Genomic DNA, 20,239 nt, shown 5'->3' with positions numbered 1-20,239 from the left:
TCATATCCCATTTATCTCTTAGGTGAAGAAACTAGTACTCGGTTTATACTGCCCCAGATCAAAGTGTTATCAAACTGTAGGATTAGAATTAGAATCCAGATCTTAGTTTATAGCCCTCTACAATTATCCATAGATATGTAGCCACCAGCAAAAGGGAAGGGTCACTTTTGCTGTCTAACTAGAAGGGGGCTAGGATTAAGGTGTGGAGTGGGGGGGATACATCTAAATTGACTGGAGGACTTTAAGATAATACTCATAGAAATGTGTTCCCCTCTCTTATTGATACCTTCATGATGGCATTGTAAGACATGATTTGGTAATTTGTCATATTCCCTAAGTATGTTGAGATAGAAAAAAAGAAGCTGTTGTTCTAAGAGATACTGGCCTAGACATGAAATCATGTGATTATGTCAAATTAAATCCCTACATGTTATAAAGCCTTAAAATATTTTGACAACCTTTATTTTTCTTTATCACTCCTAGACAATTTAGGATATAGGCATTTTTTTATATGTTCTATATGTAAGAAGTAAATATCCTAGTATGTTGTTTCAGTTATGCTTAACTGTCAATGATAGCAGATTAACAGAGAAATATATTTCTCATTTTGCCTTATAGTATTATTTCTTTCTTTATTGGAAATGAAGGCTGTGTTATAGTACTTTTTAATCCAAATTTGATTATATAAAATAATTATCTAATGAAAATTAAGGCATATAGAGCTATTTTGCAAATTTAATAAAAAGGAGCTACATTTGAAGGAAAAACATTTTAAATATATTAAAACCATACATTAGCCAGTAAGGTATGAGGCAGCTAATTGCTTCCTGTTCCTTTTGAAATTACTCAACCTGAAAAAAGATAGCACTTATTGATTTACTGTGTAGTAACCGTCCCATTGTCTCTTCTCTTACACCCCACTCCACACACACACATACACCTACGTACACACCACACTTAGGTACACTGCAGTGGTGGAACTGTGTGTCTTGCCATTTCCTTTCATCAAATTTATGTAATAACAAAATCAGGATGGAATGTCTTCTTTCTTTGTGAAATGAAATGACATAAAATTATGAAAACACAAAATGATTGGCAGTGTCATGTTAGCTTGAATGTATGACATGTTAATTTGTTTTAAAGCTCAAAAGAAAAGCAAGTTTCCAAAGGAAAAACAATTTTTTCCTGATAACATAGTGTCAATCTATTTATCTGCATATGTAACGTTTTATCTATTTTATAGATGTGCATATATGGTATTAGAAGCAATGTCAAAACAGTATATTTTGATAATTTGTGCAAGTTACTATGAAGATTATGCAAATCAATTTGTACTCTCTAGTATAGTGTTTTGATTTATTTTAGGAGTGATCCACTAACCTAGAAAATGGGAATTTTATTCATATAATATGTTGTGGTTTACTTTTGTATAGATTTTTCTCCTACTATTTGTGATTTTTCTATAAGCATCTGATTTTTTTTCCAATAGACTTTGAAATGCTGATTTTAATTGTCCTAAAGGAAAATCAGTAAAATTAGCAAAAAGTTCAGAAAAAAACAGATTTTATACAGCAAGCTGCTCTGAAAGGCAATTACATGTAAACATACAGATTTCAGAAGTATAGTAGTATATAAACATTTATTTTTTGTCTTAAATAAATACAGATTATTAATTAAAATTCTTAATTGTAATCTTGGTTGCTTCTAAAGCTCAGTCATCATGTTGTTGTATCTTGTACTTTATCTTGGAAGGATCACAGCATCTTTATTTACAGAAAAGAGAGTATCTTGTGATTGAAATGACCTATTTTGGGTCATATTGTATGTTATTAGTTTATCGATGTATATTCTTTTGTTAAAAAAATACATATAGCCCCAAATATTTCTTTGAAAATCTGTTTGTCCCCCATCTTGTTTAACATAGTGTCTATTCCTGTTTGGGATTTTTGTAGTGCTTCCTAGATGACTTTCTTTTAAACACCCTTGCCCCCTTGCTGTAGGAAGGCTACTGTTTACTGGCGAGTTCCCATTAACATAGCCACCACTCCTGGGTTAGATAATGGACTCAAAGGTTAAGAGCAGAGGATCTCAACAGCTCCAATCAGCAGGGCTTTTCCAGGGCTAATTACCTCTTTACTGCGCTGACTCTAATGTGACATGTTTATTGCCTTAACTAACAACTCATTAGCTTAGTTGATGTTTTTGTCAATATTAATTCGTTCATTTAAGCCAAGTCAAAGCTTAAACAAAGATGTCCAGACTGAGAAACGGGCAGCAGAGTGACTTTTGTTTGCTCATCTTTTTTTCCCCCTTGTTCAATTTCAATAAAATAAATGTGTAGAAAGGAAACATTTTAAAGTGCTCAAATTGAGAATGTTGGTGTTGTCCATTTCCCAGCATGTAGAACAATTTCAAATTTACTTCTCCTGTGCCTATTCTAGTCACCATATCACAGATGACTTACTATGTAAGCGTCTACTATGGTATACCGTTGCTGCTCTTTGACTACACATCTGTAATGGGTTAACATCCAGCAGTTCTTTATTCCAGTTAATGCTTTATTGTGGTTATTAGAAAAGGGATCAAGTAATTTTTCATGTGCTTTTAATCTTCACTCTACTATCTATAAAATTACTTTGAGATTTATCTTTTAATGATAGCTTAACTTACTTAATTAGCCTGTGTGGATTATTTAAAAGAAGAGGCAGTTATGAAATTATAACGAAGTATTTCATTTACTTTCAGGGTTTTTTTTTTGGTCATACTTTTGGTTAACATCCATGATGTTCCTTGGAGAAGGTCATTGTTTTGGTTTCATGTGCTTTTGAATAATAAGTAACTTGTTAATGCTATAAAATAGTGAAATAGCTGAGTGTGTGCCTTAGACTGAGTAGTAAGTTGATTACTTTGGGCAGGTACATCAGTATCTTCAGAGCCCTAAAATCCGTTTGGCAAGGCCCCTCTCCCAATATGTTTAACGGTGTAGGGATGACTAGGAAGGGTGCAAGTGTCTTCCTATCAAAATTAAATCTGAGTGACATGTCAGTGCTAAGGGGATTCTGTCCCCAGAAAGGCCAGCCTGTGCTTTGAAGTGAGGCTAGAGACTCACTCTGATGCCTTGTTTCTGGGAGGTGATCAGATCCACAAGACTATAGAAGCTGTACACAGGACATGATATGCCATTTTTAGTGAGAAATGCATGTCACATAAGCCAGAGATTCTCCGATCTATTTCATCCATCATTCTCTACCTACAGAAGTTTACATGGACATCAAATTATTATCAGCAGTCACAAGAAGTCACTGTCACAGGAAAGAAAATAATTTAATCTGTAGGATTGTATATATTCTTTACTAAAAACACGGACTGCATTTAACTTCCTTGCTTTCTCAGCGACTGTTCTTTCTTGAATTGGCTTCAATCTAGTTTTTCTGTCTCTCCACTAAAACCTTTCCAATAGGCCTACCAGTGACTTGTATAGTGCAAAATCCAATTAGCAATTCTGAGCCCTCATCTCAGTCTCTTGGTAGCATATGGTAATTTTAGCTAGACTAAAACTTGCAATTTCACATCGTCATCTCCTGCAGTTCTCATGACTCAGCAGCCACTTGTGCTCAGTTCTTGCTATTTCTCTTTCCAACCTGTAAATGTTCTTTTGTACCTACATTGATTGTCTAGGTGTGCACATCCAGTTCCATGGCCCCAATGACATCGGCACATGGATAATTTCCAAACATTTAATTCTTTCCTGGTGTTGACACCTATCTCCAGGCTCTCATATCTAATAACTTAGCTGACTTCCAGCTTTTGGTGTGTGGTATGTACATCAAGTTTGAAATATCCTGAACTAAGCTGAATTGCTGTCCTCCACTTAAACCAAAAAGCTTCCTTTTCTCTGCTATTACTCATTTTAGTAAATGTCACTGCCATTCATCTAGTTGTTGGTGCCAGAATTCTTGGAATCATACTCCTTCTCTTTCTGTCATGATATATCCCATCCCTAAAGAAATCCTGCTTGTTCTATCCTTTTAAAAGTTTGGGTGTTTTTTTTTTTTTTAATCCAGAATTGACACAATTCTTACTACTCCATCACTACTCTGATGGCCTGAGCCCTCATTATTCCCTGAATGAGCCAGGCCTCCCTGATTCACTCTTGCCCCCAGCACTGTCTATACACAGCACCCAGCTACTTTCTATATCTAAAGCAGACTGGGCCACCCTCTTCATGTGACCCTCCCATAAGTTCTTCATAGCATTTAAATAAAACCCCACATTCAGAAGGCCCCACACAATCCATTCGGTGGTTACCTCTGTGACCTCATGTCTTACCCCTCTCCCTCTTATTCACTGCCAGGCAGCCTGGACTTTTTGCTGTCCTGTAGATGTCCCAGGCAGTCTCCCTCCTCAGGACCTTTTGTGCTTCTCCCACAATTGTCCACGTGCCTCTCTAATTCCATTCACAGAGCTGTTACTCAGTAAGTCCTCCGTGAATAAAAGATTCATTCAGCTAACAGGTGCTGCAGCTGGAATGGAAGCCCTGGTGTTTGCCTCTGTCTCTTCCTCTTCCCCTCCTTCTCACCCACCTGCCCCTCTGTCTTTCTTATGCCATTCACCAATCCTTCACCTTCTGGGAAGAAGGTATAGAAATATTTGGATTATTCACTGTTTAGTAGATTATAGATTTTTTAACACCTCTTTGACCTATTAAACATCTACTTGTATAATTCTGCTTCTTAGTTGCTGACCCCCAGATTATCAAACAATCAGCACTTTTTATCTTCCTTAGGCAGAAAAAGGTTGTATGCATAAGCAATATCCTTTGTTTATTTATAGGAAGGTCAGACTATCTCATATTTTAGTCTGCCATCCAAAATGCATTATATCAAAAGAAAAATGACAATAAATTTCCCTGTGTTATACAACTTAGTTTGGAATTCAAGAGAACAGGAACAAAATGTGTTCAGAATCAAGGAGAATTTGGATTTTGTATTTTCCTGATTATAGGACAGGAAACAGCTAATTACTTTGAGTTAGGACTATTTTGATTAAGCTAATACTAGACTAATGGGTTTTTGAAATATCTTTGATAAATTAATTCCCTAATTTAACAAAGTTCCTTTATGTTTTTATTAAAAGAAATGCTGACTCATTGTTTATGCTATATAGGAAGTAAAAAGTTTCAAAAGTTTTTAATAATTGCATTGATTCAAAGCACCTACTTATAGAAATGTTTTTTAATTATTTCATATTCATTATAATGTGCACTACATTGGAATTATTTTTAATCAAATCAAGTACCTGTATAAAGCAAAAGAATAGAATTCTAGATGGCACTCTGCCATCCTTGTTCTTTGATGGACATTAGCAAGTGGGAAAAGGCTTCATTCACTTGGTTACAATTTGAAATAAGTGGCCAATCATTATTAATTCATTTTGCACTCATTGTAATGGCATAAATCATCATAAATTCATTTGGTTTAAAGTGCATATAATATGTTCTCCCATAGGAATGTCCTTGTAATTGAGCTATTAATTAAAGTATTTTTTTAATATGACCTTTTTTGCCCTTCTCTACTATTTAGAGCTAAGAATGGTTAGGGGCCATTTCTTCATTCATGATTTTTTTCTAAGTATGAGGAATGAGATTGTTATAACTAGGCCTGTTGACTGGCATAGGAGTGACCAAAGCCCAAGAAAATGGTTGTGTAAGTATATTTTCTACTAGCAGTATAGCAGTATTTCAGTAATAGTTATGGCTGATCTCTGAGTGCTCTTTGAAAAACTCCCTGAAATGCTATGGTTTTTAATAATTTCAGTAAGAAAATTTCCTTGCTAAACATGGTTTGACTCTGGCTTCTGTTTTAATTTCTAATTCTTAAAACTCCTTTTTCTGATGATTTTCCATTAGCATTGATTGCCATAAAATCCAAGTTTCCTTGCCTCTGGCAAGGAGCTGCTCTGAAATCAAGGAAGGCCTCCTTCCCCTGTTATGCAGTTCTTCCTGGTTTCCCTCCTTCCTAGCCTCTTTAGTTACCCAGCACTAGCTGTCTTCTTCTGTCAGGGTTACAAGTTGCTAAAAAGCAATGACAACGGATTCTAGAATCTGCAGGTAGGGTAACCACAGGATTCTTATGCAGGCTTCCAGGGAAGCTTGAGCAGGAAAACTTAGGCAAAAATATAATATTAAGGAAATGAAAACTCTGAAAAGAAAAGCTTGAAAAAAGTCACCAATTTTATAACTTTAAAAATGTTATTTTCTTATTTATTGCCATTATGCACAAACAGAAACTGGGGGAAAATACTAACCCATGTTCATCTTTCAGTGGGATCCAAGAAATTAATTGTGAGAAAACAAAGATATGAGGCAATTCTGATGTTCTGATAGTGTATGTAAGTGGCAGTTGACTGTGCAGGTGTGTATGAATGTGTGTGTGTTTGAAGTCTGTGTTGTGTGTGTCTACTGCTGTGTATCCAGCATGCTGTGGAGAGCCGAATGCACTATTGTCAGGTTCAGTCCTTGTTCTTGCACTAGGAATGCAAGAAGGAACGGTGAAATAGCAACATAAAGCATACTTACTATTCAACAAAAATACTGAAAATGATCCACGATGCTTGCAGAAATATATAACTATAGTTATTTATGGTTAATAAAGTGTTCTTATATGGTAGACATTCAATACATGTGTATGTTAATAAGTTGAGTCTGTGCTTTGTGATAAGGATAATTAAATGTCCCAGAATACAAATTCATTAAGTAATCCTAAGTAATAACATTAGAGCACAAATGCACATGTGTATGTTATGTTAGGATTTGTAAGCTGATCTTTTAAAAGGGCTAGCCATCATGGCTAGCCAGATATGACAGAAATTTTAAGCATTGGCATTTTTTATTGGTCAGTTCATGATTGGACATTCATCTTGCCAAACCAGCAAGTTAGCCATACTGTCATGCTGCCGGCTTTTTAACCACAACTTATATAGGCTTCATTTTGCTATCTTTGTCTCAATTCTTTTCTCATTTTTAGCTTTTTGCTTTTAGAGCAAAATGTAAATATTTTCTTTGCTCCTCTGTAGCACTTAAAAAAAAAACACTGAGATTAAAGTCGATACCCTTTTAAAAAATGAAAAACTTGAGATAAAATGCTTGAGATAAAATAAAATATGAGCTATTGTTATTACTCTTGACTGCATGACAACAGAATTAGTTTCTCAACAGCCAGAGGGTCTAAGTTAATTGTGATTTATCCAATGCTGGGCTTTAGTGCTTCTGCTTTTTAAAGGACTTTGTTTTGTTTTGGTTTGGTTTTTTCTATTCTGTGACTGTGTTTTCATAGATCATTTTGCATTTGGCTAGACGGAAGTAGTAGCTCACTATGAAGCTGCCACAGTATCTGTACTGCTCACCTATCTCATGGGTAGAAAGAACAATAAGTTGATAACTTAGCTTTGAATATGGCCCCAGATTGACCTGAATAATGCTGAAACACATCCTTTAATAAGTTGAATTAGGAGCCCCTTGGCATTTGAAGTCAAGATCCAGTGACCAACCAGTAAGTAATAGGACTTACTAACTGTGACTCTTAGAATGAGATAAGATACTTTTTTTCCCCCAGGAAAGTAAATTTATTACAAAGAGCAGTGATTCATAGGTAGATATTATGGACCAGTAAAATTTCCAAAAATAAAATGTGAGGGTATTTAGTAGTATTTCTATTTTTTATTTTGCTTGATACGAACATTAGAAAATATCATGTACATAATTTATTCAAAAACCCTTTTATTTACCAAAAGATTAATAACATAATCTCACCAAAAAAAGGATTAAGAAAGACTATAACCTCAGAATAAGCACTCCTTTAAATTGAATAAATACACTTTTATGAAAAAGATTTACCACATTGTTTGCATCTTTCTCATGTCTGCATGGAACCATGGAAACTTTGCCATAGGCCAGAACGGGTTTTAGGAGACTCTTGGAAATTTCTGATCTGTGGATAATTTTTCTCACTGTGCTAGGCCCATACAATATAAAGGAATTTTCAGTATTTGCCAAAACTTAGGGAATATAAAGCTGTGTATTAAATCTTAGGATAAACAGAAAAGCATGTTCTTAAAGTTTCATGTTCCCAGGGAATTTAACTATTTAACAGAGTGAAAAGGTAAATAAATAAAATTAGCATTAAACAATAGAATAAATATCAAAGATAGTATATTATTGTTTGTTAGAAGTTTGGACTTTAGTTGCTATCTTAAAGTGATGGGGCTAGGGTTGTAGCATTTAGCATGTGCAAGGCCCTGGGTTCAACCCCTAGCAAACAAACAAACAAACAAACACACATACACACATACACACACAGAGAAAGAAAGCAAAGCAAAAAGCAGAGGTTTTATTCTAACATAAACAGAGAAGATCTGGCAGAAATTCAGAAACTGCCAACACTTATACATGATTCTGCCCTTCCACATGAACAAAAATCTCAGTTTTGTTAAAAATGACAAAAAATATATTCACTAATGAACTATAATGGACTACTAATGAACTCATTCCTTGAAACTAAGGAAATATTCTATAATTATGACCCATGAAGAGTAATCAGACTTCAAAGCAAAAAATACTTAACTATTACATGTCCTTTATTCCTTCACCATTCTTCTTCTTCCTGCCTGTGAAATGGTACTGGGCTGGATGAAGAATTAGTCATTTTGTGCTCATAATGCAACTAAGTTAGAACCAAGACAGTAAAGGGGCCCTGATATGATTGTCTTTAGCTGTTGAACCAATGAAAAAAACCTCTTTGTGTGAGAAAAGATAAAAACCTATAATTGATTTAATCTGTTTTGGGGAGATACTGGTTACTGAAGCAAAAATTAATTCAGAAGGAGGAGCAGACAGAAGTGAGATAGGTTGTAGAGGATGCAGTTCCGAACCTGTGGTTGAGTAAGTACCATGAATTCAGCATGACTCCCTGACGCATGAGCGTTCAGAGATGCATTCTGGTCATTACACATGGTCTGGGCCACAGAAGCTGGACTCCTTATTTGGGCTATAGCTAACCATTTGCATCCTGTGGTTCTCAGCTGTCTCTTCTAAAACATAGAAACACACCAGATCTTTCTACAGTCCTTTTTAATTCAGAAATTCTGTTATTAATTAATTAATAATCTCATTTGGCCAGGGATGAGATCAGAATTGAAAAGGAACTAGGTCGTTCCAATCACAACAACTCAAGTGTTGATCTATGATGAAAATCATCTCTTTGCTTAACATTTTCCAATTGTTTCCTGTTGTTACTACAATAAACAAACTCCTTAGCATGGCTCTAAGAACTTTTTGCCTTATATCTACTGCTATACTTAATCCCCCTTACCCTTTACTTCCAATCCCCATATACAGTTTTCAGCCATGTTGAACTATGTGTAGTCTTTTGATCTTGCCACATTCTCTCCCATTTCCTATTTTTCCACATGCTATTCCCTCTGCCTAGAATATTTCTGTTCTGATCTCCCCTGTATTTGGCTAATTCCTAATAGTTCTTCAAGTTTGGGCATGGAGGTCACCTCTCCTAGAAGCCTTTTTTGTACCCCTAAAGATGGAGTTAAATGCTTCTGTTCAGGTCTGTGTTAATAATTTGTGCTTATAAACATTATAATATTGTTTATAATATATTCAAACTGTTAACTCACCTGTCTCTTGAAAGAGAATTAATTTCTTTAAGGAAAGAAACTTAGTATTACTCTTTTATGTTTCTCAAGCACTTAGTATAGTATAATAATATCCAATAAATAACTATTAGGTGATGGATGGATGGATGGGTTGGGACCAAATTGTGGAAAGTCGTGAATGAATGTCAGGCCAGTCACCTGAATGTTTTGATGCTGTCATTGGAGATCCTTTTAGGAAGAGCTTACTCATGATGGTAGATGGTAACATCATTTTCTACCTTACTTATTATTCAAGGAGATGCTATGGAACAGTGGAGAATTTACATAAAATAAGTAAATATGTACTTTTGCACAAAATTAGAATCCATTTTATACAAGATAACATAGACAACTTCTGGGAATCGGGGTTCAGCTCAGTGATAGAGCATGTGCTTAGCAAGAGTGAAGACATGAGTTCAATCCCCAGTACAAATCACACACACGCGTGTACGCGCGCACGCACACACACACACACATACACAAAACCTTTACTGGGTGGCAAAGGTTTAAAAAAAATTTAAATTTTTTAAATCATAAAATTCTGTCATGAGACTTTTTCTATCAAGAGGTAGGATACTATCTATTAGGATAGGGTACCATCATTATCTTTATTTTACATCACTTTGGTCTGTATTTGCAGAGATGCAGTTTAAGCTAGAAAATCCTAAATGAGAGAGTACAAAGTAAGTTGAGAAAAGAATATCTATCCCTTCTTGTTTTCATACAACAATATTTTAAGGCGTAGTTCCATAGTATCAGCAGAAGGAATATCTGATGAAGTGTGAAATCAGGCATTCTCAGTTGTTTCTTCAGAATATCATTGTTATTGCTGCAGCCATAGTCATAAGCATGCTGCAAATTAATATGGCTAACAAAGCAAAGGGTCTAACTCAAAAATCCTTTGTAACTTCTTAATTTATATAACAGTAAGATATCAGAGACAAATGTGGAATTTTATCACTTGTATGTTTTCATAATTCTAAAAGAGCTTGTTAGAAAAAAGCATACTTTTTTAGATGTAAAATGTGTGTGAAATTGACCATTTTTCTCTCTTCTCCTTTGATGCCCTCCACATGTCCTATAAGAGCTGTGAAAACTGCCCTGCCAAAGTGGTCGGAATCTTTGCTTTATGTTATCTGGAGACTATAATTTGAACTTCGGAAGGAGAGATGCTGTAGGAGAATTTTACTTATGAGATCATTGAGAGGAATAGAAAATGATTTAAGGAAGGGCAGCAGTGCTCCAGAGACCCTGTATTTCCTGCTGTGCTGCGATCCTCACCACCCGTCGTGGGTCACACTGTGTAGGGGAGCAGCAAGGCAACCTGGTGGGCCACTGCAGGGCCAGGGGTCTTCTGGAGGACACTTGCTGAATTCCTGTTTTCTGTCATTTCATCGGAGGGCCAGTGATCACATCTCCTAGGCCGTCCTTCCTATTTCCTTAGAACAGTGATGAAAAATACCAAGAATTCAGCCACTTACTGTTTATTTTGGCTCTCAGGGAAAAAAATGTCAGAGTGGTGAGGAAGCTGCCTCCAGAGTTCCTATCACAGAGGCCCTTAGAAGCCAGCAAGGTCCCTAGCATTGCCAGAATGTTCCTACCTGTAATGAATACTGAGATGGTAGAGTGCAGTGAAGGAAAATGATGATTGAAAGGCTATAAAACATTGTACTCAGGAAACCTTCCTTCCCCTTTGCCATATTACTTACTAAGAATACTCCTCCAGGGAGCCCTAGTGCTTAGATTGGAAGCCATTGCTGCTGGTGCTTCAGGATGTCTGCAGAGAGCAGCACTTGGGGTTTCTTTGTTGCTCTTACAACTTCCTGGAAATAAACAGGAAAGTGGTACATTTCTTGACATTTTGTAATATTCTGGCACTGGAGCCGGGAGCCACATTAGGAATGTACGTGTTAGGACAGGCAGATCCGTTTTCTGTTTTAGGCCCACAGTGAATGCAAAACACAGCGTTTTGGGGTTTAGAGATACAGAGTTACGTGAAACACAGGTCCTAGTCTTATGGAGGTGACAGGCTTACTGAGGAAAAGGGAAATGCACAGAAATGCTCATGTTTTAAAATATCAAAAGGTGAGGCGCATACAAGAGCAGGCAGAAAAGTGAGAACAGTGGTCACTGTTTTAAAAAGGAGTTCATTAATTCTTTTTATCCAAAAGCAAAACAGGAGGCTTTCATATGACATTAACATGGTTAAAAATGAGCGTAAAATTTATACAGACACATATGAAGTATGAATTTGGGGATATTTCCTCAAAGAGACATTTTATATGTACCCGAGTTTTTAACCCAAGGTCGTGGCCTCCTTGAAATTTTTTGCAGAATTTGGTGGATGTGTATTTATGTATGTAGTTTCCTGGGAAAAGGGCTGATGGCTTCAGTATATTCTTCAAGGGTTCTATGAGAAGAAATTCAAAACCACCAATTGACACAATGTCTCTGTAGATTCTTGGCCTTACGGTACCCTTCCCTTCTCTTCACCTCTACTTCACCCTTCTCACTTACCTGTTGACTCTAAGGTAAATGTGATTAAATGCTATTATTTGTTTGGCAAATTAAAGTTTATATGCCATGTTCTTATTTTGGAAGACATACAAGTTCAAGGTGTTATTGATAATGAGTGCTGCCTGCCGTATTTTGAGCACTCACCAGGTGCCGGGCACTCCACGGCCATCAGTTCACTTCACACTCAGAATCTTCATGATAGCTCCCCTATGTTATCAGCATTTTGTAGAAAAGGAAACTGTGGCTCTGTGAGTAGCCTCCTAAGCCAGGCCCTACAGGGATCCTCCATTCATGTACCTGGCCATCTCCGTCTTCAGTTGGAAGCCCCTGTTCCCCTTATTCACTATGCTATATTGTTCCCTGATTTATGAAGTTTTCTCTCTTTTCCTCAAAATACAAACAAAAAGAGCTCTTCTAAATTACAGTTTGTTTTTCATAATCCCTAGTGTTTTTTTTTTTTCTTTTTTGAATATCAACTGTCAGCATAATCTTCAACATAAAATATACAATTAAAATCTAGGACTGGGTGCAGTGACGCATGCCTGTATCCCAGTGGCCTGGGAGGCTGAGGAAGGAGAATCATGAGTTCAAAGTCAGCTTCAGCAATTCAGAGAGGCCCTAAGCAACTCAGTGAGACCCTGTCTCTAAATAACATGAAAAAAAAAGGCGGGGGTGGGGAGCTAAGGATGTGGCTCAGTGGTTAAGAACCCCTGGGTTTAATCCCTGGTACCTCTCCCCCAAATGTAGGTCATTTCATCAGATTTAGAACAGTTTTGCGATTGTGCTGTTTTAAAATTTATCTAGTAAACTTATATGAAGAACTTACCATTTGCTAATATCATCGTCATGTATTGGTACTCAGCAAGAGAAAGTGGAGGAACCCATTCCGGGGAGGGAAGCATTTTGAGCTTCACACCCTACCTTCTCCGTCCCTGTCCCCTCATTGCCTATAATGAGAGGAGAGGTGTTATCCATGGGAAGCAGTTTACAAATGAACTGCAGTAGACACAACAGGAAGTTAAGAAATATCATATTATCTTATTTGAAACCATCTCCATTTTGTAGAATGCTGAGTAGGAAGAAACGCTGTTTGGAATTTAAGATCACTCACAATATTTAGAAGTTATATATGCATATTTACATATAATTATTATGTCATTAAATACTTTAATATTTTGTATAAAATATTGAAGTCTTAATATTTTCTCTTGATAGTATATGACTGAACAAACTCTTAAGTTCAAAATCTTTTATAATTTTATTGTTTACAACTGTTTTGGTAAAAATAAAGAGGTTTATATTTTGAAAGTATGCTTCAAAGAAAACATCACAAAAGTGTAATTACTTTACAGCTCTGCATTTTATTTTGTGATTTTAGGTAAGGCTCTGACATTTCTTCTGCTTCAGCCACCGAGCCCCAAACTTCCTCCACACAGCACTATCCGTCGAACAGCCATTGACCTGATTGGGCGAGGATTCACAGTGTGGGAGCCTTACATGGATGTATCTGCTGTTCTGATGGGGCTTCTGGAACTCTGTGCTGATGCAGAGAAACAACTTGCCAAGTATGTGCTGAATTCCAGTGAATTTAATTTGTTGTTATTTGGGGGGATTTTTTGTGGAGGTCATCAATTATCCTTCATAAATTATATGTGTTTCATAGACATTATCTGAATATAAGCAATTTGGGGTATTGGTAAATAAAAAGAAGCACGTTTCTGTAATGTTAATACAACTGAGATTCAGCCCTGAGTCAGTGACTGATTAAACTTTGTTTATTTTACCTGGAGACATTCCGAGCTAACAACAGCATAAAGACATTGTTTATAAGATCTGAAATGCATTACTCAGACATAGCCAAACAGTTTGAAGAATTAGTCCTCCACACTTGTGTTAACTTTAAAATCAGCTTTATCGTTTGCGCACAGTAAAAGATTAGTCATAAAGAGGTTGCAGTGATCCAGGAAAACAATGATCACATAGTGAAAGGGAGAAATGAGTGCAGCAAGTTGCCAACACGAGTGGGAACGCAGCTGGTGTTCTAGGAGCGACGGGGTGAAGGTGCAGGTGCTGGTGGAGATAGAGGGAGATTAGTGTGGACTGGAGAACTCAGCCTCCTGATGCCTGGAAGAGTTTTTTTTTTCCCCCTCCCTCTTTCTTTTGTTTTTGTTGGTTTTTGGTTGTGTGTGTATGTGTATTATACACAACTTGAAATTTACCATCAATTACATAACCATGGTCTAGACTGTTCCCCATTAGTTGTCACCCCAAATAGACACCCATGCTCATTAAGCAATCTTTTCCCATTCCGCCTCACACCAGCCCATGGTAATCACTAACCTGCTTTCTATAAATTAGTCTATTCTAGATATTTCACATAAATGCAACCTATGGTCTTTTGTGACTGACTTCTTTCACTAGCACAGTGTTTAGAGTCCATCCATGTTGTAGCATGTATCATTACCTCATTTCTTTTCATAAGTGAACAACATTCCATCTGTGGGTATACCACCTAATGTTTGTTTGTGCATGGACATGTGGCTTATTTTTACCTTTTGGCTACTGTGAATAGAGTTGTTGTGAACATTTACATCCAAGAATTCCTCTGAACACCTGTTTTCATTTGCCGGAGTGGAATCACTGTGGTGTTAGTCAGCTTCTCGTTGCTGTGACTGAAACGCCTGGTAAAAACAACTTAGAGGAGGAAATGTTTTATTTTGGCTTGTGGTTTCAGAGGTGTCAGTCCATCGCAGCCAGTTCCAAGGCAGAAACATTATGGCATACAGGAGGAACAGAGGAAAGCTGCTCAGGTCATGGCAGCCAGGAAGAAGAAGATGCAGGGAGATAAACCCTTCTAGGGCGTGCCCCCAGTGATCTAGTTCCTCCAACTAGGCCAACCTTCCAGTAATCCATTCAGCCATCAGTGGACTAATCCACTGATGAGGTTACTGTCCTCATGATCTAAACGTTTCCTAAAAGTCCTGCTTCCGAACCTTGCTGCGATGGGGATCATGCTTTCAACATGTGAGCTTTTTGGGACATTCCAGATCCGAACCATAATACTGGGATATATGGTAATTCCATGTTTAACTGTTTGAACAGCCAACAACCCATTTTTCACAGTAGTTACAACATTGCCATTCCCACCAGCATTGTACAAGAGTTCCATTTTCTCCTCATCCTCACCAACACATGTTTTTCTTTAAAGTGTAGTCACCTAGTGGGTATAAAGTGTAGGAATTCTTGAACTGCCCCATGGTGCCTTCCTTCATGAAAATGTTACTACCTCTTTGATTTTCTCAGTGAATGACATTTTATTATTGTCATCATTAATCTTTTTAAAAAACTAGAGTAATCTGTTCTTTTCTTCATGGTTACCATTCCCTGCCCCCCAGTTCTCTTAGGTTCCAACATGCTTTGGACCTATAGTTTTTCTGCTGACTGCTTTAAGCTCAGAGAGTGGAGACCAGATAAGCAACTGAAGGCTAGCCACTCTGAGAGGGGGCATTCCCTGCCCAGTGTTCCAAGATTGAGTGGTAGGAGGAAAATATTCATTTCAAACCTAAGCAGCTGCCTTCCCTCTTTACCTTCTATCATACTGCCATGCTTCTTAATTTTCACTTTAGATGGAGCTAGTTAAAGTACCTGTTTTGTAAGGTTGATGCTAGATGAGTTTATATTTACAAATGCTTAGAAGTGTAGTTAGCACATCTTGAGAAATTAAATGGTTGCTATGGTATGGTGATAGTATAAGTAGTGAGGTTGTGGTATGAACCCAGTGTTCAACAGCTCAGTAGCTGTTGAACCCATTTCTGGAATGAGCAATTTGGAAGCATGGTTGACAGTGTAGTTTCTGGATATAGGAGTCTAGATGATTTGCAGTAGACTTTAGAGAATGGAAGGGAATGTGAATCCATAAGTTTATGCTAATAGCACAAGGTATCTGGCCTTTGTGCAAAGCTCTGGAACATATCTACAACTTTTGGTCTCCGTCTGGCATCATTGCTACACATACCCTCTGGGGAGACCACAGTACGGGCCCCAGCTACCACCACTCTCCCAGTTTATCCCGGGAAGCCTTTGGCATATTCTGATTGTCTAGAATTTCCCTTAGCCTTGCATAGCTTATTTTCAAATCTGAGCTAAACACAGTTTCAACAGTATGTTCATTATTTTGTTACCTGGAAGGAGCAGTGAGAGGTTTTTCTCTTAATTTTAGTATTTACAATTTTATTTCATTTTCAAATAATTTTAAATTAAGCTATATCATTAAAATAAAGATACACTTACATTCTATCTGCATGTATGTGCCTACAGACACAAATGCTGTAGCTTTCAGTGGTAATTTAAATCTTGCTATTACATCCTTCCTGTCATGAAGATTAGTATGACTTTCTATACACAGCTCTGAATAAATGAATGTATCAGCATGTAGCCTTGAGGAGTCCAATGTAATTTTCATCATGATAAATTGCATAATAAGCAAGAAAATGTTTGCTTATTAATCTATAACAAGATTTAGATTGAAAATGGCCTGTTACTTCCATGACACACTCGGTACCAGCTGCGGAGGACTGAGATGGGGAGAAATGGAGCAGCATATACACGGGGGCTAAGTGTGCATCTTGCCCTCCTGGTGGCCTGCTGCGTTGCCCCTTTTTGTGCCTGATTTACTGTGTACACAGTACCCACACTCAGCTGCCTTGCTTCTGTCTGTGATGTTAAGCTTGCTGTATAAAAAAGCTTCTGTGGTAGGCTGCTGCTTTTAAATGTTAGTTCATGTTTATGGAAAGAGAATAAAATAGGAACTGTTTCCTTCCTCATTCCCATTCTTGTGAGTTTATGAGGATGGGTTTGGCAGAGGGACTGTAACCCAGCCCCCATTCTGGAGAACATGTAACACAGCAGGGTTCCTTTCTGCCTCTGCCTTGTAAAAACATCCCAACTTAAATTTTTACACCTAAAATCACAACATCAACCATTGTTTTCTAATGTTTTTAGCTATTTTACCAGAATATAGACTGATTATTAATTAAGCAAGCATAACTAATAACTTTTTGCATAACTAATATGTGAAAGGGACAATGTTAGGTATTTGTAGTTATAAAGTAGAATCAAAGATCCTGTCTCTAAGATGCAGGAGAGATAAGATCTTTCCAGAGATAACCATGACACAATGAGAGGTGAGTGAAGGATGGACATCCAGGGCCTGGTGGGAAGAATATTAGCTGGGTTCCAGAAGGTATGCAATGAGGAGTTCCATTTGAATTTTCATTTGAATGATTATGACTGAGGGAGGAGAAGAAGGATGAAAAAGAATACTGAGGTAGGAAAGCACAGGCATGCCCAAAGCTGATGAGTGGCTCCTTAAACAGATGGCAAGGGAAGAGTATTGTTTTCCACTAATTTGATTCATTAATTCCTTGCCAAACTTAAAGTAGGATGCTTCCATCTAAAACTAACAATCTCCTTCCCAGTTATCTTTGATAGAATTAGGGTCAGAGGAAGGATTGGTGTGAGCCTTTGTTTTAGAAGCAGATTCTCACAGGGAGTTTTTCTTTGCTTTTAGCACTTACAACAGTACCTAGCCATTTTGGGCAGTCCTTGTACTGAACCCTTGCTACCCATGTCTTTGTGTGTTGTACAAGTCGCAAACATACTCATCTAGTTACACAGAAGCTCAAGAAAATAGGCGTGGTTACCCCAATTTTGCACATGAGAAAAATAATGAAGATGGCTGAGAGAGAAGCCATCTCTTGTCCACAGTAACACTGTAGTCACTGAAAACTGCAGGGTCCAAATCCAGGTCCAGTGGACTCCAAATACCAATGCTGCTAGCCCTAAACTGTCCTGCATTCAAACGTCTTAACACCTCCCCCAGAATTAAAACAGCTTTTTAAAAGGCTATAAAATTGGTCAAGTCAGAATTTCGGTGTACTTTCAGAACTGAACATATTTAATGAAATTGTCTTCATCAAGGATTTTGTGTCTTCTAAAAATTAGGAAACTTGGGGCTGGGGATGTGGCTCAAGCGGTAACGCGCTCGCCTGGCATGCGAGGGGCGCTGGGTTCGATCCTCAGCACCACATAAAAATAAAATAAAGATGTTGTGTCCACCGAAAACTAAAAAAATAAATATTAAAAAATTCTCTTTCTCTCTCTCTCTCTCCTTCTCTCTCTCTCTCTCTCTCTCTCTCTCTCTCTCTCTCTGTCTTTNAGTGAATTAATTCCTGATATTTCTATCTCTCTCTCTCTCTCTCTATCTCTCTCTCTCTATCTCTCTCTCTCTCTCTCTCTCTCTCTCTCTCTCTCTCTCTCTCTTTAAAAAATAAAAATAGGAACCTTATTTGAATACCAATAAACTCCTTGAGTGCTTGGGCCCTGTAGTAGATGTTCATTCTTATTTATTGAGAACATCTGGCAAGTGATTTGCATGCATTAAAATTTTAGTAAAGCCATAGAATTTTAGAGATGCAAATCTCCTTTCACCACATGTGATCCACACCCTCAGTATGCTATATGAGGTAAAAAGAAGGTACAGCAAGATTTTGTGACTTGTACCCTAAGAGCTAAGACTGTCACTCAGGTCTCCCACCTGCCATTTTTTTTGACCTTGTCCCATGTGCCTATGCCCCCTTTGCATGTAAGTGATCACAGGTAAAATCTCATATAAGGGATTTAAAAATTTTTTAATTCTAATTTATTATATAGACAGCAAAATACATTACAATTTATATTATACATATAGATCACAATTTTTCATATTTCTGGTTGTATACAAACTATATTCACACCATTTGTGTCTTCATACATGTACTTAGGGTAATGATGACCATTTCATTCCACCATCTTTTTTACCCCCTTACCCCCTCCCTTCCCCTCCTTCTCCTTTGCCCTATCTAGAGTTTGTCTAATCGTCTCATGCTCCCCCTCTAAACCCGGCTATGAATCAGCCTCCTTATATCAGAGAAAACATTTGGTATTTGTTTTTGGGGGGATTGGCTAATTTCACTTAGCATTATATCCTCCAACTCTATCCATTAACCTGCAAATGCCATGATTTTATTCTCTTTTATTGCTGAGTAATATACCAGTTTCTTTATCCACTCATCTACTGAAGGGCATCTAGGTTGGTTCCACAGTTTAGCTATTATGAATTGTGCTACAATAAACATTGATATGGATGTGTCCCTGAGTTTGCTGTTTTTTAAGTCCTTTGGGTATAGACCGAGGAATGGGATAGCTGAGTCAAAAGGTGGTTCCATTCCCAGTTTTCCAAGGAATCTCCATGCTGCCTTCCGTATTGGCAGCACCATTTTGCAGTCCCACCAGCAATGTCTAAGTGTGGTCTATTTTAGAGAAGGATCCATGTGCTGCTGAGAAGAAAGTGTATTCGTTCTTGAAGGATTAAATATTCTATATATGTCTATATTAAATATATAGAATATATTAAATATTCTATATATTTAATATAGGATTAAATATTCTATATATAAGTCTAAGTTATTGATTATATCATTGAGTTCTGTAGTTTCTTTGTTCAGCTTTTGTTTGGACAATCTATCCAGTGGTGAAAGAGGTATGTTAAAATTACCCAGAATTATTGTGTTGTGGTCTATTTGACTCTTGAACTTGAGAAGAGTTTGTTTGATGAACGTATACACTCCATTGTTTGGGGCATATAAACTTATTGTTATGTCTTGTTGATGAATAGGTCCCTTTAGCAGTATGACATGTGGATGTTTTCTTATGAGATGAGTCTCTTGGAGGCAGCATATTGTTGGGTCTTTTTTTCTTTAATTTAATCTTGCAGTCTATGTCTTTTGATTGGTGAGTTTAGGCCATTAACATTCAGGGTTATTATTGAGACATGATTTGTATTCCCAGCCATTTTTGTTTATTTTTGGTATTTAACTTGACTTGGTTTCTCCTTTGATTAGTTTTCCCTTTGCTGTTTTTCATTGTTGTCTTTCAGTTCCTCTTCATGGAATATTTTGCAGAGGATGTTCTATAGTGCAGG

At 37.1% G+C, this 20,239-nt stretch overlaps 1 protein-coding gene across 4 annotated transcripts in view; it reads left to right on the top strand.

The window, feature by feature from the left end:
- The window catches only part of Wdr7 (WD repeat domain 7), a 334,029-nt gene that overhangs the window by 221,837 nt on the left and 91,953 nt on the right, over positions 1 to 20,239 (top strand). For all 4 annotated transcript variants that reach the window (XM_015482357.2, XM_048806161.1, XM_048806162.1 and 1 more), the window contains one exon: positions 13,598 to 13,784. In XM_015482357.2, coding sequence (XP_015337843.1) covers positions 13,598 to 13,784 — 187 coding nt within the window. The remainder of the gene's footprint in view (positions 1 to 13,597; positions 13,785 to 20,239) is intronic.

Source organism: Marmota marmota, unplaced genomic scaffold, assembly GCF_001458135.2.
Source record: "Marmota marmota marmota unplaced genomic scaffold, marMar, whole genome shotgun sequence".
NCBI classification, from domain to species: domain Eukaryota; kingdom Metazoa; phylum Chordata; class Mammalia; order Rodentia; family Sciuridae; genus Marmota; species Marmota marmota.
The sequence above is the reverse complement of the archived record's forward strand: the minus strand, read 5'-3'. Positions and strand labels throughout refer to the sequence as shown.